Consider the following 26,598-nt stretch of genomic DNA (forward strand, 5'->3'; position numbering starts at 1 on the left):
GGACGCCAAGCGCCCCTGATCGTCGTGCTGCACCCTCCGCGGTTCCCGTTCGTGAAGTCAACATCAACGCTCCAGACGCCGTTACCCACTTCCGTTGCTTTCCAACGCTTGATGACGTGTCTGGTTTCTTGCTTCCAGCGCGTGTTGTGGTTTTAGTCAAGCCCTGATTTAGAGGGACACCTCTGTTCTTTTTTCTCTTCTTTGGTGACCCTTTCCGGTTAGTCACCTTTGTTGCTCTCTTTCTTACGTCTCGGACGCTGCACAATCACGTTAAACAGTAATCCTCCGTGAATACGATTGAGCGTCCTCTTCATCAGCGGTGTCGTCGTTTTCGACTTCTCCACTGTAACCATAGATCGTTTCCCTCATGTCGCTTTAACAGAGAGAAAAGGTGCTGCACCCACGCTTGTAGAAAACTTGCGAGTTTAGGCGCCTTTTTTATTCGTACATTTGAAAACCACTTTCGAACTCCGATTCGTTTCATTGTTTCGTTTGCGACTTTGTCTTCGCTTCTGTCTCCTCTCTGGCGTATTTTACTTAGCACAGATATCTTCTGAGGGCCTCCAATTCTCGCTTGTTTTTCTTCTTCGTCTGCGTACCGCTCGCCTGTCTGCTTATTTGTTTTCCTTCTTCGCGCGTTCCTTTCGTTGGCCTACACCTCTTCTTTTCTGCGTTTCGGTTCTGGCAATGACAGCACCTCCAGTGTCGGTGGCGCCTGGCGCCCCGTCCCCTCCTGCACCCTATTTTCCTGCTTCTCTCGTGCCTGCTACTGCCGCCTCTCACCTCCAAGCTGCTGTTCGCCTGATTCAAGAAGCACAAGCTCTACACCAGCTGCCTGCGCTCTCTGCGCAAGACAACGTGGGGAAAGAGAAAGAGAAGGTGCACTCCCAGTCGAACGAGATGTTGCCTGTACGCGTGAGTTTTCTGTGTAGCTCGGCTCTGAAACACTTGGAGGCGTGTGGACTGCCTTTCTATGATGTGTTTGATGAACGAGGTGGGAGGGGAGGTAGATCGGCTTCACGAAGGAAGGACGGAGAAGAGCGAGACACAAATAACGAGAGACTCCTCTCGCCCAGGGACGCATCTCGAGGCTGCCTCCTCGGTTTCCAAGCGCTTGTGCTCCTTGCTGAAGCGATGAGAAGTCTCGGCAAAGACAGGGAGGCTGTAGGGTGCTACACTGAGTCATTCAACTGGATTTCGGAGGCAATGCCGGTGCAGCAGAGAGCCCATGCACTGTATCGGGCAGCGTCGGTCATGATGGACGTGCGTGGCGATCTCGACAGGCAGAGAAGGAAGAGAGAAGAACAGTCACAGGCAAGGCTTTCAAGGGGGGATTCCGTCTCTTCTACATCTGCTGTCGCGTCTCCCACGCAGTCCTCGGCTGTCGCAGCCGGTCAACGAGAAAAAGGCAGAGGAAGAAAGAGAAAATCTACGGCCTCGGCTGCTCAATCTCTCACCTTCTCGGATTCGTCTGTAGACGGCGGGGCGCTGCCTGCACTTGTCGGTTTATCGAAGGTCAGTGACGAGGTATCGAGAAAACGGGAGGCGACGAATGATATGAACGAAGCGCAGCTGTCAACAGCGGAAAAAACGAGGAGACAGCGTGTTGTATGCAGCCGCCTTCGCCTCGCAAGTATTCTCTCACCCCAGCAGAGACCCACGTTGTCTGTGACTGACGGAGAGAGCTTAAGATATTGCCGCCGAGCCCTAGAGTATGCCCTTCTTCTTCAGCCTAACCACGCGGGAGCCAGCGCCAGGCTGGTCAAGGTCCTTCTTCTTCTAGGTGATTTTGGCTCTGCTGCTCATGCCCTCAAGTATTCTCTTTCTCTAGGCTTAAGTGCATCAGGTGGTCGCTCTGCCTCCAAAATTCGATGGCTCCTAAGGGCGCTCGGGAGCACAGTAATTGAAGGGAGGAACGAGCATGACAGAGAGCGACAGCAATACATAACGGAGAGGAAGGCAGATGGAAGGGGACAGGCTGAGGCAGAAGTGAACAAGGCCGATGTCAACAGAGAACGAAGGATGATGATGGGTCCGGCAGATTTGACAGGCGGAGAGAAAAATGAAGAAGAACACATGGAGAATATCTTCCACATGCAGTTCCTAAGACAGGATAGAATACGAATTCATAGGCAACTCGAGGAATTACAGAGAGAAGGTGAGCGATAGAGAAAGCGAAACATGTCGATCCCTATGTCGCGCGTACACTGTGACGCTTGTTAGTCTGTCCGCGTGAACGCATTTCTCTTTTGTTTCTCTTCATGGTCTCTTTCGTTGTTCTTGGTTTCTCCTTTCTCTCACCTCTTGATATTTCTTGTCACATGCCGTGGCTCTTGCGCTTTGATGTTGCTGTTTCGACTGCTATGGAAGTCTTCTGACTTTGTCGTTTCTTTTTTGACTTTCTGTTTCATTCCATATCTATGTCCTTTCGTCTTCCTTCATTACCTTTCACGCCTTCTGCCCGTCATTCTCTCCATCCCAGTTATAGCGCGTCGGCATTCTCGTTTTCTCATAAGTTTTTTACAAACATCAGCTTTACATGTCCGTCGCTTCGTTGCTTCCTGTTTGATGCCTTCGCTTCTTTGTATGCTCTCATTTGTCTCTTCTGTCTTGTTTCTTCTGTGTCACCAGTTCCCTCTCTCTTCCGCTCCACTTTGTTTCCAGACGCCAGTGTTCTGTCTCACGCCCGGATGTCTTCTTCTTCCATGCCAATCTCTCTTTCTCTTCCTCCTTCCCCTTCGGTGTCATCTCATGAGGAGGACCCTCGTGGCGTTTTCACTCTCCTCACATTCCTCTACAATATTATCCTGGCCGTGGATGAGGCACTAGAAGTCGACAGCGGAACCGCAGCGCCTTTTTCCAAGTACGTGACGGTTTTCTTCCTCCTGCATCTTTCTCTGTCACCTTCCTCTAGGTCACTTCATTGTCCCCTCTTGCCTCATCACGAGCACGTTTCGTGCCATCTATGACATTGGGTGGGACAAGGTTTCCCCGAATGAGCAAGTAGAGGGAACCGTCGCTGTGGACGGCAGTGGGTTCACTCAAAAGACTAAGCGGTGTCGATTTCGTTTTGTACGTTTCCAGCTTCTCTTTAGACTCTGCGATTCCGGGAATTCGGCGTCTGGTAGTCGTGGTCGCGGATGTTTTTCCTTGGAACCAGGTCTCGGTTCACGCCTTCACGCACATATTTGCGTGTGTCTGAGGTGGTTCTGACTTACTGTCGGCTTTTGTTCCATTTTATCTGTCTTCTTGACCTTCTTCCAGCCCGCCTGCGACTCCCGCGCTCTGCCGCATGGTCACCGTGTCGCGGGCATCTTCTCCGCTTCCTGTGCCAAAGCTCGTGGAACGCCAGTTGAGTGAAGCGACTCGCCAGCTCGCGGAGATCTTTTCTCCGTTTTATTCTGGCCTTTCTCGCGCTGCCACGTCGTCTGTCTCTCCTGGCGGGGGTTGTAGTTCTCCGTGCCCTGCGGCTGTGCCACCCCCGCGGCCGCCAGCAAAGGCGCTGGCGTCTCGGCAGGGCGGCGAAAACGAGGGCTTCACACACTCGGGCTTGCCACAAGTTCTCGAAGAGAAGGGAAAGCGGGGCGCTTGCGTGCCTGAGTCCCCGCAAACGTCCCTAGCGTTCCCTTCGAGTGGGAACTCTTCGCGGAAGCGAAGGGATACCCACGTGGGTCGTGCCCAGCACCAGCAGAGACAGCTGCTGCTTCTGCAACAACAACAGCAGCGTAGCAGGAATCGTTTGCGCCAGGAAAAGCCCCGCCGACTCAAGTTTTTGCACGAGTGCGACACAGCCGTAAGTCAGCTTCCGTTTGCTTTCTGGAAGGCCTTCGGCAGACTCATGCGCGTTCCCCACACACACGTCCCCTCCTGCATGCCCTTTGCCTCCTACGAGCACATGGATGCTCTGGAGCAAGTGTGGGGGGACGCCTGGGCGCTCTCCCAGCTCAGGAGCTCGGGGCTGAGCTACAAGATTCTTCACGCCAACGCCACAGCGGCGGCCTTCGCCCTCGCTGGAAAGTCTGGATCCGGAGAGAGGGGAGAAAGCAGATCGAAGACCGGAGGCAGGCGAGATGGGAGGGGCAGCGGCAGTGCAAAGGCTAAAGACCGCAGCAAGGCTGAGTGGACGAAAGGTGTGGGGACTGTGTGTGGAGAGGGTGTCGCCGCGTCGGGCGGGGATAGCGGAATCGGGAAAGAGAGCGGTAAAGATGCGGAAGACGAAATTGAGAGCAAGAATGAGAAGGGAAAAGAAGGCCTAGCACAGGAGAGAGGAGAGCCCAGGGGTACGAAAGTGAATGAAAAGACAGGAAGCGTAGCGACTCCTAGCCAAGACCCAGCTGGACCCGAGCCTGGAGAGAAAGGCGCCAGTACACAGGCACATAATGCGCAAGACAACGTCAAAACAGCAGCCAAGACGAGCTCGGCAACGGCAGCGGCACGAGGAGCGCTCCAGGGCGTCATCGCAGCCGCCACTGGGGTCGCAGGGGCGGCCTCAGGAGCGCCCTCGCTTCAATGGGCCCTGTGGCAACTTCAGAGTGCGATGGAAGGAGGAACGTAAGACCCGCAAAAGCACTTGCGAGTTCGCAACCTCACTCTGTAGCGTGGGGGAAAATGGCGTCTCAGAGAGATGAAAGCAGATTTGCAGCACGTTTGAAATGCCGAGGACGGCGAGATGCATGGGGATAGGGCCGCATACTTCTCACTTCACATCACGTGTGTACATCGACTTTGCTCTTGTCATATGCTTTGTTCCTTGCTTTTTTCAGACAGAATAGCTTGTGCGAGAGCAGTGGGACTACAACCCCCGCCACGAGGGAGGAGTCTGACGCATTGTATCTCTGCGCAGGTGACACAACCCAGGAAGGAAAAGATGCAAGGAAGAGTGCTGGAGAAGCAGGGACAGTGAAAGAAAGAGGCGAGAGGAAGGAAATGGGGCCTGGGCTTGGTCTTCTTCTGACAAAACGAGCACAAGAGCAAGTCCTCGACGCGATCGAGAAGGCACTCGGAGGTGTCGACGCATCTGAGCAAGGAAGGGTGGCGAAGGAAGTCCCTCTTCTTGTTGTGCTCTTGCGGGTAAGGGGGAGGGGGACAAACCAAGAGAATTGGAGGTCGTTCGGTGCTGACATACAAGCAAAGGAGCGAGAACGTGTCTTAGAGAGGACGAGAAGGAACCAAGGCGTAGGGGTAGAGAAAGCCAAGGTATAAAAATGTGCTTGTTGTGCGTTCCAAATATCGTTATGCTCTTCTCGCCATCGCGTCTTCGCTTTCCTGTGCGCTTGCAATCACTGTGCATCATCGGTTCTTTTGTGTCCACTTTCCTGACATGTTTCTCCCAGGTTATCGAAGCTCTCATCTCTACTCGCTCGTTATGGCAACTGACTCCCTATGGTCTCTGCGGCTCAGCGTCGGTATCATGTATCTCCTCTTCACACCGTTCATCTTCCTTCTCGTCGACGCTGACACCTGTAGCAGTGAGCTGCTTGCTGTCCTCCTTCATAAGCGAGGGAACTCGCCGACTTGCTTTGGCGTCTTCCCTCTTCTTTTCGCGGTTTTCATCCTTCCTCGGAAGCGGGAAAGAAGACCGAAGCACATTGGGGGAGGAAGGCAAAGGACAAGCGACAGGGGTCCTGGTTAAGGTGGAGGAGGCGGCGAACGGGGGCCGAGCGAACGATTCTACCACGGGGAACATGGGGAGTAAACAGGGGTTTTGGTGGCACCTTGAGTGGTCTACACTGCAGCGCCTCTCTGCCCTGTCTCCTTCCAAGGGTGTGTCCTCGGCCGTCAGAGAGACTGCGCGCGTGCTGCTTGTTGACTGGCTTGGAGTCCCGGTACCTATTGAGGATAGTCTGAAAGAGAATCAAACGCCGTGGAAGAAAAATTCAGGGAAAGACAGAAAGAAGCTTGTGGGTTCTCCTCACTTGTGTCTCCAAATCGCTGCCTGTCTCTTGTCCGCCGCGGCGGGCCAAGCCCCGTACGTTTGGTCAGACGTGCCCGACAACGATGCAGAAGTGCAAGAAAAAGGAGATACATATCCTGTGTCACCCCTTTCGAAATCGTTATCTCCGTCTGTGTCCTCGTGTCACCCTTTCGGTGTCAAGATCTTCCACCTTTCTCAACTGAAGGAGTTGCTGGACGTCGCTGGTGAGTGCTTGTACACGGCAGCGGCCTCCCAAGAAATGGAGGAGAGGGCGAACGTGAATGACGAAAGCGGGGGAAGAAGGAAAGAGGGAGATGCCCGATGTGGAGACGCTGGGAAAGAGGGTGAGAAGGCAAAGCAGGATGCAAGCCTTCGTTTCTATCAGCTGCTGAAGAAACTGCTCGCCTGGCTCGCTCTGCTTCAGCGCCAACTCGGCGCCGCCCTTGGAGCCAGCGGGCAAACTGAGTCAGGTGAAAAGTTGCTTTATTCTCTTCCAGGTGACTCTGGAGAGGGTGCGACCGGAGCCTTAGCTGCGATCATGCTTCTCGCCGATCTCCATGACGAAGAAGAAAGACCATGGGGAGATGTTGTGGGGCGATATCACGAGAGAGAGCAAGCGGACAGTCCTGGGAACCAGGATGGAAAGGAAGAAGAAAACACAGGCGCTTCCGATGTGGTTGACCGTAAGAGGACGGCGGCCGCGCTGAAGCAGGCGACGACCCTTTCTCACCCTGCTTTGAGCGAGCAGAAAGTAGACTTGGGTGATGTACCACCTTTACCTGTTCTACGGAGGAAGGCTATCGCTGCCGCAGTCGCTGAAGGGATGGATGTCGAGCTGCTGGAGTCCCTCGTAGGCCCTTTTGCTTCGCGTTCTTTTGCCCGTTTTGTCTCCAGCCACAGGCGTCTCAACGGGCAGATCGATGGACACAAAGAAGGACAGGCAGCCGAGGAAGCGAAGAAGGGGGAGGCTCAGGTTGGTGGCGCCGTTGTTTCTCCGACATTCCGGGCATCAGCTTCTTTGCCGAACACAGGACACGAAGAAACGACAGGAGCATCAGAGTTGAAAAGCACCTCCCTTTCTTCATCTTCGTGTTTCTCAAATCTTCAGTTTTCGCGTGCGTGCGTCTTGGACGCTCTGGTGGACACGCTGAGAGAAGCAGAGAGCCAACTCTTCTCCCTGTCTCTGCGACTCCATGTCCAGGCGCGTCAACACGCAGCTGAGGAGACATCCGCGGCTATCTCAGGCACGACTTCAGCTGCACAAGGAGGCGATAAGGAAGACGAGTCATGCCTTTCGTCTGGAAGTGCGAAAGCCATTCTCTCGTCCGATCTCCAGGCGGATCTCCTGTTCTTTCTCCATTCGACCATTCCCTTCATCTCCCACATTACGCGCCAGCTGTCTGCGCTGAGTGCCTCCTCTCTCTCGCTCTCTTCCCTTCCGGCTTCTCTTTCGAAGCATACGGGCAAACAAGGAGGCAAAGAGGTCATGATCCCTCTCCTCGTATTTGTAACACCCGTTCTTGAGAGCTTTTTCCTCCGCCTCACGTCTCTGTACGGCGACCTATTCACCCTCTTGGCGCTGACAGCGAGCCGTAGCCTCGACGCGCCCCTTGTCTCGTCCCTTGGAGCTGCCCTGGACCCCAGTTTTTCGATGGAAGAAATAAGGAAACAAAGGTATGGCGTCCATGACCGATTCGTTGTGGCTCTTTGTTCGAGTCTGCCGGTGTTTCTCTCTTCCTTGGGCGTCTTTCGTCGTCATTCACGGGGCGTGTCTCAGAGGGAAGTGTCTCCTGGGGGCTGCTTCGAGGGCACTGCGGAGTGGTGGGGCTCCAGCTGCTTGGCCGAGGTCGTAGGCAGGCAAGAACGGGGAGGCGGCGAAGACGAACAGGTCAGTCGAGAGGACAGCACTGCCGGAGCAGACGAACGATCGGGCAGGAACGAAGGAAAGACACAGGAGGAGGAGGGAAGCCGCCCACGTGGTTCCGCGTCTGGTTCTCCGCTGGTGCCTCCTGTCGCGGCACTCTTCCCTGTCGCTCACAAAATAGACCAACCCGGAGGACCGCAGCCGCAGATGGACGGAAAAGGTTGCCAGTTCCCTACTCCGACTTCCCAGCAAGTCCTTCCAAGTTTAGATACGCCGTTTTGCATGTGGGGTGTCGCGGTCCCTTCCAAACGGTCGACTGCTGAGTGGCTTCTGAAGGGTCGAGAACTCGCTCAGGCTGAAGAGGCGGAAGACGACGACGATACTCTTCGGCGTCTCCTCAGTCCTCTGGCCTTTCGCTCTGCTTCTCGGAATGACACTTCTTCGTCTTCGAAGACTTCCAATTCCGCCTCACCCGCACAATCGTCCTTCTCAGTCCCCGCCTCCGCGATTTCTTCCTCGTCTCCTGCCTCGCCGGCGCCTCTTCCTGCAGATGGCTGTTATCTCCATAGCTCAGCCGCCCGGCTTTGTGTGGCACTGGCAGCATTCACTCTCATCGAACTGGTTGCGGTTTCTACATTTTGTGCTGCGTGCACGTCGTTTTTGGAGAAGAAAAAGCTGCCCTCTCTTCCGACTGTCGCTGGTCCTATGGCAGTAGCCGCCGGCGGGGGCGCCGGCGGCGCCGGCGCAGTTTTCTCTGCCGGTGTCGCTCTCGTTACAATCGCGAGGAAGCGGGGAGAGGCTTGGAAAGACTTTTGCTTTAGTGGCCAACTTGTGCGGTGGACTTTGCATGCGCTGCTGTACTTGGTTGCTGCGCCTTTGGAGGCTTCTGCCGTAGCGGCCTCCATCACGACACACTCCCCGAACGTGGGACACGGCGACCGAAAGAAGGGAGGGAGGCAGGGAAAACGCAAAAGGGATGACGAAGGCGGGGAAGCACAAGAAGCAGACGGGTCTAACGAGAACCCAGACGACGAGAGGAATGCAGAGAGGGATGAATCACTTCTGTGGCAGTTGCATCCCTTAACGTCAATTTTATCTGTAAAGGAAGACGATGACGGACGCGCGCCCATCTTCCTCGACGGTGCGTATCATGATCTGAATCTAGGCCGAGGCTCGACACCAATCAGTGACACTTCGCCTCTTGCGTTCATGGAATCGGTTGCAGAGGCGTCAGCAGTGCCTCTGTCTTCTCCTTCTTCTTTGTCTGCCGTGTTCCCGTTCTCGTCCGCATCCCCCCATTCTCCATCGTCACTCTCCTCAACGAGGCACGGCTCGCCACCTGTCTCATCTTCCTCTTCCGCCTCCCCGTCTTCTGCCTTCACGCTCTCTCTGCTGGGGGCTCTGGGGGACGTTCTCGGTCGCAATGAAGAAAGAGGCGTGCTTGACGGCGGCGAATATGCCTCGCGTCTCGCTGAGGTTATCCGCCTCTCTCTGGAGGCTGAAATGGTCGTGAGGGAGCTAGCTGGAGGAGCCGGTAGCTCGCAGCTCGACGGCCTTCCAGGCTTCTCGGGTGCTTCACCTCTATCAGGGGCTGGGGCTTCTGGCGCAGGTGGAGGGATGAGCAAAGTAAATGCTGGAGCCCTTCTGCTCATAGGAGAGGCGAAAGTTAAGAAAGGTGAAAGAGGCGAGAGGGCGGCTCGGGCGGCCTCGGCGGCGCCTGCCGCGATTGCGCTGCTTCCGGAATGGTTGACGTCCGCTTATAGACAGGAGGAAGAACTCCCGTGGGAGAAAAAAATCGACGAAATATGGATGAAAGGGACTGCACCTGCCTCGGCGTACGCTGTAAGTCAAAAACGATACACAGGCTATGCCAAGTGGTCTCTGCTTAATGCATTCTTGAAAAGAACCTGCTCTTATGTAGCGATATCTAGGCGGTGGATCGAACAAGAAGAAATGTAAGCGCACCGGGTAAGGCACAGCTCCTCGGCAACCAATGAGCACCAAAACGCATCTGCTGCAAACTTTATAAATACATATTTCTGTTCTGCGTGAAGCGGGTTTTGTGGTGTTTTGAAATGTGAATCATACTGTAGGAAACAGTGTCCAATTGAGGCCAGGCATGACATTTGTTAATTTCATCATCCGTAACTGCTTGCATGTATGTATTTGCTTTCGTTCAGTTGAAGTTTGACGACTGTCCGGAGGGGAGTTGTATGACGCGGAGAAACGAGACCAAGTGTGATCGATGGTCTCTATGATTGTGCTCGTCATCTCCTTTGGTCCTCGTTTGCATCATCCTCTTCTCTTCCTGTCTATGTCTGTTTCCTGTGTCTCTTTCTTGTGCGCTACGCGTTCCGTTCCAAATCAGGACACGCCCCCCACAAGCATCCTGGGAGGCGTGAACTCCGATGTGCGCAGCCGGCAAAGACAGCTGCCCGGCCTCGAGCTTTACCTACCCCCGGGGATGTGTACGGCCTCTCTCCCGCTCGCTGCTTTGCAAGTGGCACTGCGATCCATCCGTCCATCTCCGATTCGTGGCTTTGAACGTGAAATGCTCGTTCTCGCTTCATCGTGCTCTCCGTCTTCTCTCCCGTGTCGGCCTGACGCAGACGCCGCACGGGCGGCGGTGCGAGAGGTGCTGACGATGCGGCCAGGGAGAGGAGGCGACGAGACAGGCGCGAAAAGCGGGGAGGAAGGAGAGCGCGGCGAAGGCGTGAGATGTCAGTGGATCGAGAGGGCGGGGACCCGCCTCGCCCCTTTTGCCACAATGTCGGGCAGCAGTACGTTCCTTATAGTTCCCCTCGCTGTTCGTCTCCTTCGGCTGCATCTCTGCGCGACTGCCCAATGCCAGAGTGATTTGCTTCTTGCTGCCTCTGGCTCTTGCGAGGAAGGGGTGGTGGAAGGAACTGGCAGACAGCATAAGAGTGGAGTTTCGGAACAGGGAAACGATGGCGGCGTCCAGGAAATGAAAATCGGCAGCACAGAAACGACGGCAGAGTTCGCAAACGAGAGGGTCAAAGAGACGAATGCAACGATGACGCCAGGAGAAGCGGGTCTTGCTTGCTGCAGTGACAAGCTCTCATTCTGCTGGGCTGCTAGTGAAGTTCCCGACAGACTTGGAGACTTGGCGCATTCGATTGCTTGCTGCTACTTCCTCGTGTATGGCCAACCAGTGCTTCCTCGCCCTGCATCTCCACTGGATAAACTCGTTCTGAAAACCACTAAAGAACAGACCAGAAATAACTTCATCGAAATGTCTCTTCCAGCGACACTTCTTGGGGTGTATATACACCGCGCGGTGCAAAAATGTGGTCCCTGGGCAACAGAAATTCAGTCCAAGGAAATGGTAAGGAGGGAGGGAAGGCAGTGGCGTTTGCCCCTCGAGGTCTCCCTGTTATCATATGTTCGTTTTCCATCATTTCGTCTTTCTTTCTCTTTGCGGACTGTTACGTCTGGCTCCATCCTGAGTAACACACCCAAGGGTGTGTGGCGTTGTGATCGGTAAAGAGCGTCCTTCGCCTTGCCGGTGGCAAGCTCATGTCTTCAATCTTCCCTTTATCCCAGTTCGTCTGTATGCCTTCTAACACGAGACTATCTGTATTGCTTTGACTTGCATGTATTGCTTCTGTTTGCCAGTTCGGCGCAGAGGAGTTTGCGCAGCAATGATCGCACACATCGTGGCATTCATCTTCTGTAGATGCATGCACTTTCCCCGCGTTCATTCACTTCTGTTTCGCCTCGTTGGTGTCCTCTCTCCGTTATCCACTACCTTCGCCTCGACTGTCTCCTCCTCGCCTTTTGTCCCTCTGTGCAGTTATCGGCTTAATGGTGTCTCTGCTGTGCTTTCTCTCCCTTCGTCTCCACTTCTTTCATTTCAGATTTCACTACTATATGTCTGCATGGTTTTTGATTCTTGCTGTTTCTTTCAGGACCTCTCAGTTTCGACATTTTTGTTCCCGTCTCGAGAGACCCGAGAATTCGGCCGCAGTGTGGTGGCGGTTGCAGATGCTCTCGTCTTCAACTCCTTAAGCCCACCTGATGTTTCTCTTCCCCCCTGTCTCCCTCGTATTCTTCATCTCCCGGAGTCCCTTCACAAGCCACCGCTAGCACCGTACCCTCCCGGCCTCTCGTTCTCTCTTTTTTGGGCCTACACCGCAGATCCGCTTGTGCTTCCTCACTTTCTGCGGCTCTTCCTTCTTCTCGTCGTTCAACACTTTCAGCTCCAACAAAGCGTCCAAGTCCCCATCCCTATGCAGCACCTGCTTCAACAGCAGTCCGATCTCCTCTCTTCCTCTACGTTTTCTACACTTCCGTCCACGCTTGCGCGTCTCTTCCCCCTCCCGTCGTTGCGATCCCTCTGTAATCTTGAAACTATAGTCGACAACGGTGCACGATCAGGGGACTGTTCCTCCTCCGGGCACGAAGGCCGGGCAGAGGCAGACGAAGCAGTAGAGATGGGAGAGAAGGAGAGGTTAGGAGAGAGCCGATGTAGCGTGGCATCTAGTAGCTGTAGCGCGGCCACTAATGTTTCGGAGGGGCAGAGTATTTCCCTGGACGAGCCACTGGCGTCGAGCTGGCAAAATTTGTCAGCGATTAGGGAAAGAATTAAACGAAATAGGAAAACTCTGGGAGCGGCATCAGCGACCGTCGCTGCTGCTGAAGGTTTGTTCCTTGGCTGCGTACAAGGAGACTGTAACACACTTACTGGGAGAGAGAGCGAAGGAACGGAGCAAGGAGTGTTTTGCGGCGGGGAGCTCAAGGGGCACCTGACTGGAGAAGAAGATGAGGAACTCGAAGTTCTGCGAAGGGCGAGTTTCGAGGGCACACGAATCTACATTAAACTCGACCAAACAGAGAATCACCTCTCGACTGCCCCGTTGACTTCGTTTTCTAAGTACGAATGCAGGATCAATCAGCTCGAAGTGTACCAACTTCTACTGCTTCTTCATATGCTCCCGTCTTCGAAGCAACAGTATCTCATCAACACTTACATGGCCGACGCAAGCCAGCGCGAATCGAGCCGCGCTGCCTTGCTCTCCTGTATCAATTCTTCACCTTCTCTCTCCTCTTCGCTGGCCACAAGCCTCTTCCCGTTGTCACCTTCCTCACAGCTGAGTGACGAGACAACACCCCGTCTGTCCTTCACCTCTGTGCAGTCTTTCTCCCGACGCTTGGCGCGCGCGGCTATAGAGGCGTTGGAGATGAAGCCTGTGCATGCCATATCGCCGAGTCTGCGTGGTTTCTCTCTCCACCTTCTACAGCTCCTTCAGCAGGCACAACGTTCGGCAGCGAGCGAACCGGAGGCTTTGGAGCGAGCGGGCTTCGCTATACGAGCTGCCGCATGTGCACCGCACAACCCAGTTCTCTGGATGGCTGTAGGATCTCTTCTTCTCGAGCTGCTGCTTCTTCTTTTAGACAAATACTGTGCAGCAGGTCGAAAAGGAGACGGTACAGGAGGCGGCCTACGCAGTAGGGAAGAAGAGGAGACGGCACGGTGGGCTCGGAATATATTCTCGAGTTTTCAAGCCAACGGCCAGTTCCCTCCAATGCGAAGAGGAGGTGTCTCCGACTCCTTCCTTTCTCAAGGGACAGGCAGCAGTCCAAGTCCCAGTTTTTGGTTGCCCAGGGGCGTGGGAGGAATCGGCGGGGGAGCAAACGTCTCTCCAGTATCGTACGCGCCGCGAGGTGGAGGGAAGAAAGGCGACAGGGGCGCTGGACGAGCAGTGTCTGCTGGAGAAGAAGAACGCATGCTATCATCTTCTCTCGTCACTGCCGCCTCCGTTGCATCTCTGTGGAATCAGGTGGGGTGTATCGGAGACCGGGCCGCGCCCAATGAAGAGACACTCCTTCAAATCTTCGCCCACACCGCGCTGGTCATAAACGTGTGTGGGGAAATCTGGTTAGCGGCTCTGCGCCGCTTCTGCCCGCATGTGTGTGTGGAGGAGCCAGATCTTCCGCAGGACGAGCAGGTTGAAGAGGAAGCCGAACAGGAACGGAGAGAGGCGAAGAAAGTGAAGAGAAGAGCGGACGAGGAGAACAAGGTGAGAGGCGGTGATATGTCGCTTGAGGTGATGTGGGAACGAATGAACGTAAAGAAACTATCCGAGACTTGGTGGATTCAGATGTGTCGAAGTGGAAAGAAAATTGAAGACCCGTGTGACCTACAGTGGCGGTACCTCAGCACCCGTCTTGACGTCCTTCTTCTTCTCGTCCTTCTCTGGAAGCAGTTCCGGCATTCGTCTTCCTCGCTGTCAGCAGCACCTACTGCGGCAGGTGGAATGAGTGCTCCGACCGCGGATCCAACAGAGAGACACCGTAGGTACTGGATGTGCCTGGATGCAGCGAATGAGGCGTTCTTTGCAAAGGCTAACTTGGGAAGTAGGAGCGAAGGGTTGACACCACGGCAGAAAGAGATTCTTGAGTTGTGCGGTGCTGCTTCTGTCGATGGGCAGAAGAGCCACGCTGATTCGGCTCCCTCGTCTTCCTCGCAGAGCCATGGAGCTGTTGAAAACAACTCAGAGAAGGTGGTTCAGTCAAGCTTGCTAAGCTTTGCTAAGCATCCTTCATCTTCGTCGCAACAACCCAGCAGGGACGAAAAAGTGGGAGAGACAAGGATGACAGACGGTTCCGTCGAGGACGTCCAGAGACTCAGAAGTTTCATTCTGGAGGTGAGTACTCTTCTCCGTTTCGTATTCAACCGATCCAACCTTCCCCTGGTCGTCGCTTCATCACTCTGCTTGGAAGAAGAACAACTTGGAGGAAAAACAGAAGATCGGGATATCTGGAATTGGGCTCTCGTCGCGTCTCTAAACAGGTGCAGGACGTGGGTAGAGGCGGAGACTTTCCTTTGGCATCTGCCTTTGATGCGCTCGAAGTGGCTCGCGCGTCTCGCTCGGTGGGGTGTTCGTCTTCCACTGGATCGGAAGAGGGCACAGATGACTGAGGCAGGAGGGAACCGTACCCCAGTGTCTCTCACTCCTTCGGTCACTGCCACCTCGTTCGCTCCTCCGGACGTGGCCGCTATGGCTCGCGCTATTGGGCTTGAGGCAGCTCGTGCCATTGAGCTCCCTCCTGGCGGAGCAAGGGAACAAGAGAAGCAGCACCCTTCCGACGCCACTTCTTCCAACTCGGCTTCTCTAAATGGGGGAAGGGCGAGGAACTCCTCGGAGAATGACGACGCATCATTCTTCTCAAGCGCCCTATTCAGCTCTGCATTGTGCGATGCTGTCGACGCATTAATGATCTCCTGCATTCAAGCTTTCGGCGCTGAAGCGATGCTGGATCCCGCTGCCGGAGATAAGAGCCAAGAGCAAACGAAGGACAACATCCAGAGCAAAGGGAAACGGTCTGAAGGGAAAGAACAATCTCATTCTGTTCGGAGCCACAGAGGGGAAGGGGCAACAACTTCTCGAGACACAGAGAAAGGCGACAATGCCTCTCTGCTCTCTTCTCCAAGGAGCCGTAGCGAACTGAAAGACGATATTGAGGGGAAACAAGGAGAGACAGAGGTGGAAGGCTGTGCTTCTTCTACGTCATCGGTTAGGTTACAAGGTGGTGTTCATTTTGTCTCATCTCGTGTATCTTTATCCCTCTTTTACTCATGTCTTGGAGATATGGAAGAGCTTGTGGAGGCGGAGGGCGACGTGCTGCCTCTCGCCATGCCTCTTTACCACCTTCACGCTCTTCGTTTGAAGATTGTTATGCTCTCTCGTGGTGCCCTGTGGCGTCTGGCAGCGCTTTTTCCCTGGCGGTGTTCTCCCGCTGGTGTGTCTGTTAAGTCACAAGACAAAGGTGGCAAGAAAGACAGTAAGGTTTCTGTGGACACCACCAATATAGAAGTGAAAAAAGAACGAGGGGAAGATGATGGACGAAGCATACGATCTTCACCTAGCTCGATACGCCTAAGAAGAGATTATTTGCTTCGCCGCTGGCTTGCCGGAGGCAGAGAAGACGACGCCCGACGAGAATACGGACGCCTACTGCGACAGGGCGCGTCTGGACTCTGCTGCGGGGTCACAGTCTCGAAGGAGAGACCTGAGAGCCATTTTGACACAAACAAGGATGAGACGAGGAAGGAGGAGAGAGAGATAGAAGAAGAGGAATTGGAAGCTTTACGACCGTTCCAATGTCCTGCGGATGTCGTCGCAGATTGCATAGAAGCGCTTCAGTATCTCGCGCTTAAAAGGTAAGACTGACGAAAGGCAGGGACCGCGAAAGGCGGAACTCACCGTATTTTCTTCCGTCGTCGGTATCTGCTGCCTGCATTTCTTTCAGTGTTTCTTCATTTCTGTCTTTTCAGTTTCTCCTCTGCGTATGGGTGTCTATCTATCTGTGTGTCTCTTCGCCACTGCCTCTATATCTGTCGTAGACTTCCTATCTCTCACTGTCCTTCATCTGCGTCATTCTATCTGTCCCCTTGAATATGTGTTTCTCCTGTTTCCCTCTCACCTCCTTGTTTTTTCTCCCTCAGCCGTCAAGCGGGTTTGTGGACGTGCATTCCCCGTCTTCTGCTGGTGAATGCCAGTCTGGCATCTGGGCAGCCGACTCTCGCACTGCGACATCTGCGCCTTTTGTTTTCGCGTGGGGCGACAAAACTGTTGCCCCCCGATGCGTGGCTGAGCAACCACTATCAGGCGTTGAAGCAAAGGAGACCGGCGTATGAGAGATCGAAATTCCGCCTTTTCTGTGCGACGGTCGACACAGCCATTCTCCTCACCCAAGCTATTTTGCAACGTACAGAGAAAGCCAAAGAAGAGCAATTGCTTGCGCTTCGGAACGAAGATGTGGGAAACAGCGAAGCTGAAGAGGAAACGAAGCAAAACAATGCCGGTCTCGGGTTTTCTTCTTCGTCGTCAGTCGCTGCGTCTCCAGCAGGCGAGGACGAGAGAGAGGGCAAGCGACAGTCAATTCCCAAACAGGTCGCTGGAGAGGGGTGGATCTTTGGTGGCCTGGAGAAGGTGGAGCACCTCGACGACTTAGTTCAAGGTGTAAAGTTCTTAGTAGAGCAGCTGGAGCTACAGGTCAAGTTGCTGCGTAGGCTGCAGCTGAACGAGCTAGGAACTTACCTCCAGCTCGCGTTCTTCCAGGACCCGTCCCCTCAAAATACCAAGCCGGGAACGCCGTTCTACACTCTGCAGACGCAAATTGCTCAGCTTTGTCAGTCGCCAAATGCAGGCGGACTTATCGCGGAGGGCCGAGGAGATAAGGGAACAGGAGGAAGTAACAGCGGCACCAGTGCGAGCGGCGACCGCACAGGCGTTCAGGGCGCTGCGAACTTCTTGATGCTAATGGGTAGTTTGTTGGGAAGTGGTGGAGTCGGTGGTCAGACAGGAACACTGCAGGGAACAGCAACAGATGAGGATGGCCAGCAGGCGAACAAGCGGATGCAGAGAGAAATCGTCAACATACTGCTAAAAGGCACGATCGACGTGTTCGAGTATCTGGTCACGTACTGTCCAGATGTCTTAGATATGCGGGAAATGCACCGGGCTATCACTCAGCTTTTCCCCGAAGTAGGGGTGCCTGCAGTCGAACCCCAAAACACGTACGTGGCGACAACAGCGAGCTTAGACGGTCGCCTTCTTCGACTTCTCAGGGATGCAGTCACGTGCGTGAGAAATGCGTCTCCTAGCGCTACGTCGGGCCTCCTGAAGCAACTAAAGCAGCTCATTCGAGAGAAGGCAAAAGAGGTCAAGGATGTAGGTGCGAGAGAGGAGATCGATATGAATGTTGAAATGGTGTCCGTGGAAAGCGGTCCTCAAAATGAGAATGTGATAGAAACAAGAGATGCGCGCGTTCCGGACCAGGACGATGAAGATGATGGAGTAATATGCAAGTTTGTTGAGAGACTGGAGAACATCTTCGTAGCTGCCTGCCGAAAACTCTTGTACTACAATCCTCCGTCTCCTGCAGAGGATTTGGCTGCTTCTTACTGTTCCGAAGGCACACAGACGCGTCCTACTCCTCCGCCTGCAGTCGCTGTGATGCGCCTCAGTCTAGGGTTGCCCGTTCAGTGTGGCATGGAAGTCCAAGAAATTGAGAAAGTCACTGAAGCTCTGGCTGCATATGCGAAAGCAACACGAGCTGGGGCTCCGTCCGTCGAGCTGTTCCTCAAATCGGGCCGCGTTACAGCGACGCCCAGTGGGCGAGGAGGAAAAGGACACGGAACTGCAGGAGTGCATGGCGCGGGGGGAGGAGAAACTGGAAGGAAAGAGAGAGGAAGAGGTGGACGTGGGGGGAGCGCTAGTGTAGCGCAGGCACGCGGTGTTGCTGGGGGAGGAAATGCAAATGCAGAGACATCCGTCAAAGCCGATGGCGCAGGCTCTACAAGCCCGGCTGAGACTCCTTCGTTGTCACCCCCGGGTCAAAATTGGGTTGGTAAAGCTGCAGAGGGTGATGCAGGAATCAAGGACAGAGGAGGGGACGAGAAGAGAAGAAAAACTGAAGAGAGAGGAGATGGAGGACAGCCCAACAAGACGCCACGAGAAGAGCCAGAGAGTCCGCCTGCAGGCGAATCCGCTGACCGTGGCGTCAGTAGCACTCCAGAGTGTCCGGTCCCCGTTATCGAGTCATCGATGCCGACTGAAAATAGACTACAGCACAGGGGACCATAGTGTCAACTGCATGTCACATGCTATTTCTTATTGGTTGGTCCGCTCGTGCGCGCGCACATTTTCGACTCTGCCGTGCCGTGCACACACGGTGTGATCCACGTGTGAGAGGTGGCTCTGCTTTTTTGTCTTTCAGTTGTTGTATATGTTCTCTTTATGATGTAATATTAACGGGAGTGATACTACCGGTCCTTGACGGGTCTGGAAATCCGGCGTGGTGGCCTGTATCTACCTAGTTGTAAGCCATGACTGAGTTGATAGGTGGCTTTGTCCAGAAAGGGTGTGAATAATTCGAAACGACAGTGGCATAATCCAGTTGCAAATATAGTGGCTGCAGTGTTAGGAGAGAGCCAAACATACATAGGCCATGAATCGAGCCCCGCTTGTCAACTTGCTCACCGTGATATGCATTGTCGATGCACAACAGTTTTCAACTGTTCTCACCGCAGTGCTGGTAGCATACTGCAATGTCACTAAGAGCTTACGCATACGCATCATCCGTTACCTGGCGTCATGCTTCTGTATAGCACTACGCTCTTCAAGTAACGATGTCGATAAAGGCTGTCTGTGAGCAAAAATATATCGTGTAAAAATGTTTCATTGATTTGAGCGTGTGCCGTTTCGTGAGGTGGCAATGTTGGGTCATGTGGCGCTCCACATGCGTTAGTCGTGTTCTGTGTACGCAGACACCAGCTTGCACTGATCAGCCCTGCTGGGAAAATAAAGAGATCTTCATTTCGAGCTTTTTCTCCGACTGATGACGCGCAGATCATCAGGCAAGCAGAGGATCCGAAACGAAAAAAGAATTTTAATCTCTAATACTCCACTCAGGGTGGGGGCAGGGAGGAGGTCTGTGAGTGATAAGAAGCTGGTGGAAACACTTTCAATTTTCTTTCAGGACGAATCATTCCGTGACTTGAAGGCGCCGGTCTGGAGAACGAACAGTAGAGGTTGAAATTTCAATGATGGTCGGGGAATCCACCGCAAACAAACGAAGTTTAACATGAATAGGGAATTGAAATTGAAACTCCATTTTCGGTGCAAGAGGAGAAGCACGAGCACTACCCTAACGTCACTACTGTTCTAGGAAACAAGATTCTAGAACATGGACCCCCGTCAGAAGCGTACATTATCACCGCTTTAGCATGAGGCTGGGCAGCATCATTTAGGAAGCCCGTCTAGGGAATACGGACGTAGCTGGAGGGAAGTAGATTGTGCTCGCTGTCTCTAGGGGGTGACATTCAGAAGCGTCTTTAGGATTGCACTGATCGGTGAGAGGGGCATGGCGACGCGATCGTAGTCGACAACAGAATCCCAGCTGTAAGTAAAGCGTCCAACGGTGAAGCCAATATTGAAAACTCGAACACCAGCTTCTTGGACAGCTTTAAATGCCACACTTGCGTCGTTTCCTTGGACCTGAACAAGAGCCATCGGAGTGTTATCTGATGCAAATCCCGCCCCTGCTGTGGCGTAAAGGCGACCGAGGCGTCCGAACCCAACCTGATAGTATAGTAGGTCGTTGATAGGGTCCTCGAACTTCGTTGCAATCTCCAGTTGCCAACCGCGGCCCCAGTTCCCCTGGAACTGCGTCAGACGCTGAAAAAAATCTCTCAGGACGGAAAACTGATAGCCACGAAGCCCAACAGAAATGGCGTATTCATTGTCGGGAACATCTGTACCGACGCTGATTCCTAACGACCCCCAATTCACAGCAAGTTCCTGTCGGAGACCGGGAGTTCTTCCCGGGGAGTCGAAACGCGGGATCGTGAAATCTCGGGTGTAATTGAAACTGAAGCGACGCACACGAATGCGTTGCCCGTATGTTCGATTAATCTGGTCTACGACTGTTGCAGTCTCAACGTAACGCATGACTGTCTCAACTGCGGACGTCTGTTGAGGACACGAAGGAAAAGCAGCAAAATGAGAACAGAACAATTTCGTAGTTCCAGCGGAGCTGCACAGTGCCAAAGGCAAAATTCAAGTGCAGAATATCGGTTGCAAGCGAGTCGGAGGCGTCGGGGTTTAAAGTAAGGATGAGCCAGCATTCATGTCCTCCATCCTTCCCTAAAACTTCATTCGTCTGATAACTTCCCCGTCAGAGTGGAGCATTACAAAACAGCTCATATATAGAAAGAGCAAACAATTCCCCAGGATGAAATGCAATTGATGTCATTTCCTTCGGCAAGCCACATATTGGTAGTCACGCTGTATGAGGTGTAGCAGCGTTGGAATCGGTACCACCAAAGAAACGACGTGATATCTCTCTTAGGCGTGAAACTGAAATAGATGAAACGCTTTAAACGTCGGCAGCATGTTACGCAGATCACATGCCCGCAGTTTTAGAGAGAGTATATCCAGACGGCCACCACCAAGAATGCAGAAGCAAACCTTACTCTGAGACGATTAGATCTCGCCACGTCTACGCCATAGCGTCCACGAAGGATCCCCAGTTTGACAGCCTGATCATTTGGCCTGGCTGCAAATGTCACTGCAGTCCTGTTCCAGTTTACATTGGCAGTCGTGACATAACTTGATGCACTGCTCCCGATGCTCACTGCGCCACGACGCCCACCTAGAGATACTCGAGTTGTTCTGAGAAAGCGTGATATTCGAACAGAAGACAGAAGTTGCGAAGTAACAGGAATCAACATTTCGTGTCAAGAGGGTGACGGGCTGAGGTAGATGACTTCTGCACGAGACGAAAAACCAGCAATCTTGGCAGTTAATGGGCGTCTCTACAGTGCGAGACAACTAAAGCATGCAGTCTTTGCCTCTGGCAAAGGTCTATGTCTCTTCCACTCGGCAAAAAGTCAGCCTTTTCTCGTTTGTTAGGAGACTGAAAGTGCACGATATAGCGTGAAGTTATTCGTCCCTTTGACGTCAGGTCTTACCTGCTCGTTATGGCGCGGTTCCAATTAAGCGCCCACGGGCCATAAATTACTTTGTTTTGAAGGTCCGTGATCGGGCTTTGCGCTGTGCTGGGTATATACCTCCCGAACGCCTGGACAATGTTTCACAGGGACCACAAAGTGATGATGAAAATGCAACTGTTCAGTGGTGTCAACGTATTCCCCGAACCCTCAACAGTTCAGTGAAATAAATCGGATTCCTACGCAGCGCATAAAATGGGGCATGCAAGTCGTTACCATTAATATTAATATATTTATGGGCCGCAGTATGTCAAGGACTGCCAAGTGATTTCTGTCCATGAGCCTCCTTCCGGTCTCAAATCAGCCATCGAAGATGCAGATGTGGTGGTTTCGAGTCTTGCTCGTCTGCCCCCTCCGTACCGGAACATTCTAACTCCGCTGGGACATCGGTTGTATTTCAGTCAAGAAAGCGCTACCACCTCTATACAAAGACCACCTTCCTACGCGCTATGATTCTACTCTCATTCCTAAGAATTTTGTACAAAAATTTATTTAGTATGTTTTTAAGGACATAAAAACTTTCAATGAGCGTAGCTCTGGAGGGGGGGGGAGATCTACGTGCGACCACACTGCAAGGACAAAACTGTCATCCCACAGTATGTGGAAGCGGAACCTTAGAGAAAAATACTGCGAAATGCGCCTGCTTTCGCGCTTCGGCGAGGGAGTCGGCTGCAAAAGTCTCCTATCTGTGTTGTCTCACCTGTCCCGTAATGATATCTTCCTTTGGTCCGTGTAGAGCGGCCTGCATTGCAGCGTAATACTGTGCTGCAAGTTCCCCTTCAGTAGTGTCGCCGTCAGGTGACTCTCTGCCAATCGCTTGCCACAGCCGCTGTTTTCTCCTCTCGAATTCGAACTCCTGCACACGCTCCCAGATCACAGTACAGATCAACCTGCTTGTGGTCCGATTGTTAGTCATCAACTGTCGACTAGTTAAGCCAGCAGGCGACATCACCACAACATTATTTTCGCGAAACATCCCCAACTTGCAGGCAGCGGTAGATCTTATATATGGTGTACCAGTTCCAAAGTTGATGTTTCCAGCTATTTTGATGTAGGATACAATTGCATATCATGACACTAGGATGGCTCTTGATGCACAAACCTGAACACTTTTGGCGTAGTTGCCAGGCTTTTCCATACTTACACCCTTTCAAGCTATCATTGTGCAGATCATTATCAATAAAACAAGCTACTTATATGGATGTCTTTATATTTGAAACCTCAGTTCCGGATGGATCTTGTGTCAGCATCGCCGTCTCGCGCGATCGGATACCGTCTTTTCGGCTTTTTAAAAGCGGCCGTTCTTAACGGACCCGGAGACTGGCTTCGAAATCTGTGCATTTATTACCTGGGCAAATCTGCTCTGAATCTCCTCCTCAAACCGCTGTTGATCTCGACGTTCCGATTCCTTAACACTGTTCCGCCAGAACCGCTCCATTACGCGCTCTCCACTGAAACTACGCCAGTTGACGAATTGCATGCCGTGGTCATTGTCAACGAATTCGAACCGTGCCGGAGTGGCTTGATCTACCAGCGTCTTCTTGCTGGTGAACTGAAGCCGGCGACGAAACGTCTCACGCTTGTCACCATATACTTTGACAGGGGCTTTCTTACTGTCTCCCATGTGTTGTGCAGAAGATCTGGCATTTTCCATCGCCACCATCAAGGTAACAGCCCGTCCAGTTGCATAGCTCGCGTTCTGCTCTTTTTTCTGGTATCCTTCTAGATATGTTGTGCTTCCAGAAGTTCCACGCAGCGATGCGCTGCCTGGTCCACGTAAAGACAATAACCATCTTCCAACCGATTCAGGGGCGATACTCCGTAAGCCAGTGGACAGTTCTGTGGCAAAATCCATCCCCGCGTCCTGACCGACATCAGTCTCTGTGCCGCCCTCTGCATCTATGATTGTACCAAACCCGGGAGAACCTGTTTGCTCGGGACGAGCACTAGCTGTTGGATTCTCACGTCCAAACGCAGATTCACCAGAAGTTGTATTACTCTGAATCTTAGACGGGGGAGCAGGATCCTCATTTAGTGGATGTTTTTGAGGGGCGTCAAAGATATCGTGCCCTAATATGGTACCGTTAGATTGTTCCACGTTCGGAAACTGTGACGCAGCCTGGTCAAAGCCAGAATGTCTGTCCTGCTCAACTTTCTTTTCTGTGCTCCTATTAGGCAGGAATTCAGATACACGGCCACCCTGAGCCTCGACGATTCGTCGCCCGCTAGGCTGCTGGGTGGATCCCGGATGATTCCCATCCACTTCTGCACCTGTAGCACTCCATACAGGCTGTTGATATGCTGTTTCCACCTCTTCATCCAGATTAAGAACTTTTTGTTTTTCTGGTGAATCAGAAGCAGCCGAAGTTGACGCATCAGACAAGAGCGTTTCAGCTACGCTCTGCATCAGCGCGGTGGCGACTCCAGGTGACGGGACCAACGGTCGGGTTTTGTCGATTCTCTTGGATGTCTGAAGCTGCAGCTGCTGGCGGTGTGTCGCTACTTTCGTCCCTGGTGTTGTAGTCGACGCCTTACTTTTGCTATGCCGCATGCGTAGCGTATCCTTTGAGACGGCCATTTCTAAAGCCGCATTGGGGCTTTTATTATGAGATTGTTCAACCCGGGGTGTTTCTCCTTTATTTCTGGACCCCTTCTTCTTCTGATACTCTCCTAAAAGGGACTGTGTCAGAAGCTCGTGTTTTCTTTTGCTGTGTATTATTGGGGAGGGTCTTGATCTTTCACCGTTCCGTTCAAAAGAACTACGCGATGGCTGATGGCTCCCGATGACCGGCTTCCTCGCAGCGCCTGTAGTTGACAATTTCTTCAGATGATTCCTCTCTGTTTCTTCTTCATCCATTGCAGAGTGCGGAGTATGTTCGCGAACTCTGGTTAAAGACCCTTGCTGACCTCGCGCTCTTCTTTTCGACCTGCTGGTTCGTTCATTGCCTGCACTATCCTGTTCTGAAGGTCGCGTCAACCTCAAACCGTTCTCCAGCCGTTGCAACCTTTCTAGGTCTCTTATCTCGTTTCTCCTGCGGCATTCAGACGATTGCATGCTGATGTGTTTCAACCCTCTGTAGAAATTTTTGTCCTGTACGTCACGAGCCTTCGCAGCTGCCTCCAACCGCTCACTGTAAGCTGAAGTGCGCGTTTTCCATAGGGTGTCGGCCAAAACCCGCATATCGTCGATTCCAAGGTCAAGCACACTCATGCTCTTCGACGTAACCGTGCCCAACATTGTTGCCGCTGTAGAATAGGCGCCGTTATCCATACCAACCTGGTGCGTTGAGCCTTCAGGATCTTGCCGAAAATTTTTACCAAGAGGAACATCCCTGTTTATATTGCTTTGTCCGTGTGGCAGCATACCACCAGCAGTCGGGTGATCGGGGGTCGGAGAGGCCGAGAATGGAGTGCGAGTACGAGCCCCCCAGTATTGATCATCTTCGCTGTTTTCCAAGCTCGTGACTCTCGTTTGAGCGTCTTGGGTTATCTTGGAATTTTCTTTAGGGGCTCTGGTCATCTGCGGCGCCGGAATGGAGTGGCCTGATCCATGTACTGGATGACCTCCAGTAGATCTATTCGTCTCGGATATCACTCGACTTCTACGCGGATACGTTTTTCCACCTAAGAATAGGGTGCCCCTGTCCGCAGGAGTCCACATATTGTGCAGCAGCGCACCCGGCCGTCCACTCTGGTGACGTATATGTGACAGACTATGCTGCGACGCCTGCGACAGGCCTCGACCTCGATGTACCGACAGTCTTGCGTTTCCCGATCCGCGATTCCAGGGGATTTCAGTCTGGTGATGAAAACTGATGGACTCAGTGACCGCTGCCATGAGCCTCTCTAGTGAGGAAAAAAGATGATTGATAGGCCAACGCCGTCCTTGCTGTTGCCATTGTTCACGTTCGGATTCTTGCTCGCTGTGTGCCAAGGACTCATGATATGGCCGGATATCATCTGGCAGGGTATCTTTGGTGGGTGACATTGCCCTGGCAGGTTTGGAATTCTGGTTGTTCGCTGCTTGGATCTGTATACCATTGATTATCGACGCTAGCAACAACGCTGTCATGCTTATATTGTATACAAACCTGGAGAGTCGCATCTCAGCAACTATGTTGTAGAAGGTTCTCGTGGTCTCTCCAGGGAAAACACATGGCCACAAAGCTGCAGAACACCTAGAATCACTTCTGAATCTCGTGTTTTCTCAAAAACCAGAAGCAGGTTCCTTCACCATTCACGGACCAAGATACAACAGGGGCATCTTTCTCGAGCGACCTATTTGAGATAACTCTCAAATCGATGCACGCGTTGGAAAGTGAAGTGGCGGACAACGGTTAAGGCAGTAATATAACACAGCATAATTGCCCACAAATGAAGGCTAGTGGATTTGCGATGTGTGACACAAGTGGTTCTACTGTCCAATTTAAAATTCGATTGCGAGAGGAAGGTTTGAATCGCTGCTCGCAAGACCACGTACCAGTCGACGTTTCATACGATGATGGACTATCAGACTGTTCATTTCCCACAACCAGGACACACCAATAGCAAGTGCAACAAAATGTGTCAACACAGAGACAGGTAACAGTTTTGTTAATGGGTCAAGGTAGGTCACTCGCATCTTGCAAACGTTGGGGTTTTCACCCGTGCATGTCGCTGGCTAGACAGGGCCGCCCCCGGTTATTTATTTCCTCGTCTGCTGTCGGGACTACCCTTTCCTCAAGAACATCTAATCGCCAAAATGCATCCGTTCGATAGAGGGTGAATCCTGCCCCCATTTCATTCCGGATTGCCTTTGCGGAAGAAACCGCAGATGGACCGGGGGCATCGTTGTCTATGGATCCGATGCCGAAAAAATGTGTGACACATCTGTTACAAGAGGCAGCGTATGTCAGGCCATGGAGACCTGCAAGAGTACTTGAGGTGCCGACTAGGAAATATCACAATTCTCCAAGGGCGTTAATGGAAACACTTCTCTGCTCCAATCCCAAAAAGTTCACGATAAAATTCGCAAGTGAGTCTATCGCACAATGTGGCAACTGTGCTGTCACTGCTTTGAAACGTACGCCCGTCTTGCAGTTTGCTGACTTTCGCAGCTAGGAAATTGAAGTAGCCCTCTCCGTATGTGCGGGTGGTATCTTAAGTTGCTGTTCCATCTCTAGAGGAATCCGCAGTTTCCCGTCTCAATACACACCAGATATCAATCAACGAAGACATGTCTGTCTGTTCTACGTCTCCTGCTTCGTGACTATCAAATCTTCGGGGAAGTGGAACGTCATC

The 26,598-nt window shown here is 52.8% G+C and overlaps 2 protein-coding genes across 2 annotated transcripts; one reads left to right on the forward strand and one right to left on the reverse strand.

Annotated features, from left to right (window-relative positions):
• Positions 1–687: 687 nt before the first annotated feature.
• TGME49_287480 (hypothetical protein) lies at positions 688–19,979 on the forward strand (the record flags this gene model as incomplete). Its single annotated transcript, XM_018782012.1, has 8 exons — positions 688–2,158; positions 2,665–2,863; positions 3,265–4,551; positions 4,764–5,070; positions 5,334–9,620; positions 10,147–11,124; positions 11,708–15,963; positions 16,249–19,979. 8 exons carry the CDS (start codon positions 688–690, stop codon positions 18,389–18,391), a joined length of 14,928 nt encoding a protein of 4,975 aa, XP_018637856.1. The 3' UTR covers positions 18,392–19,979.
• On the reverse strand, positions 19,616–22,756 carry TGME49_287490 (hypothetical protein; the record flags this gene model as incomplete). The annotated part of the gene is made up of 5 exons (XM_002371995.2): positions 19,616–20,278; positions 20,782–20,980; positions 21,280–21,389; positions 22,019–22,174; positions 22,667–22,756. The coding sequence occupies 5 exons, from the start codon at positions 22,754–22,756 to the stop codon at positions 19,616–19,618; spliced, it is 1,218 nt and encodes a 405-aa protein (XP_002372036.1).
• Between the last annotated feature and the right edge of the window lie 3,842 nt (positions 22,757–26,598).

Source organism: Toxoplasma gondii, chromosome V (assembly GCF_000006565.2).
Source record: "Toxoplasma gondii ME49 chromosome V, whole genome shotgun sequence".
Taxonomy (NCBI): domain Eukaryota; phylum Apicomplexa; class Conoidasida; order Eucoccidiorida; family Sarcocystidae; genus Toxoplasma; species Toxoplasma gondii.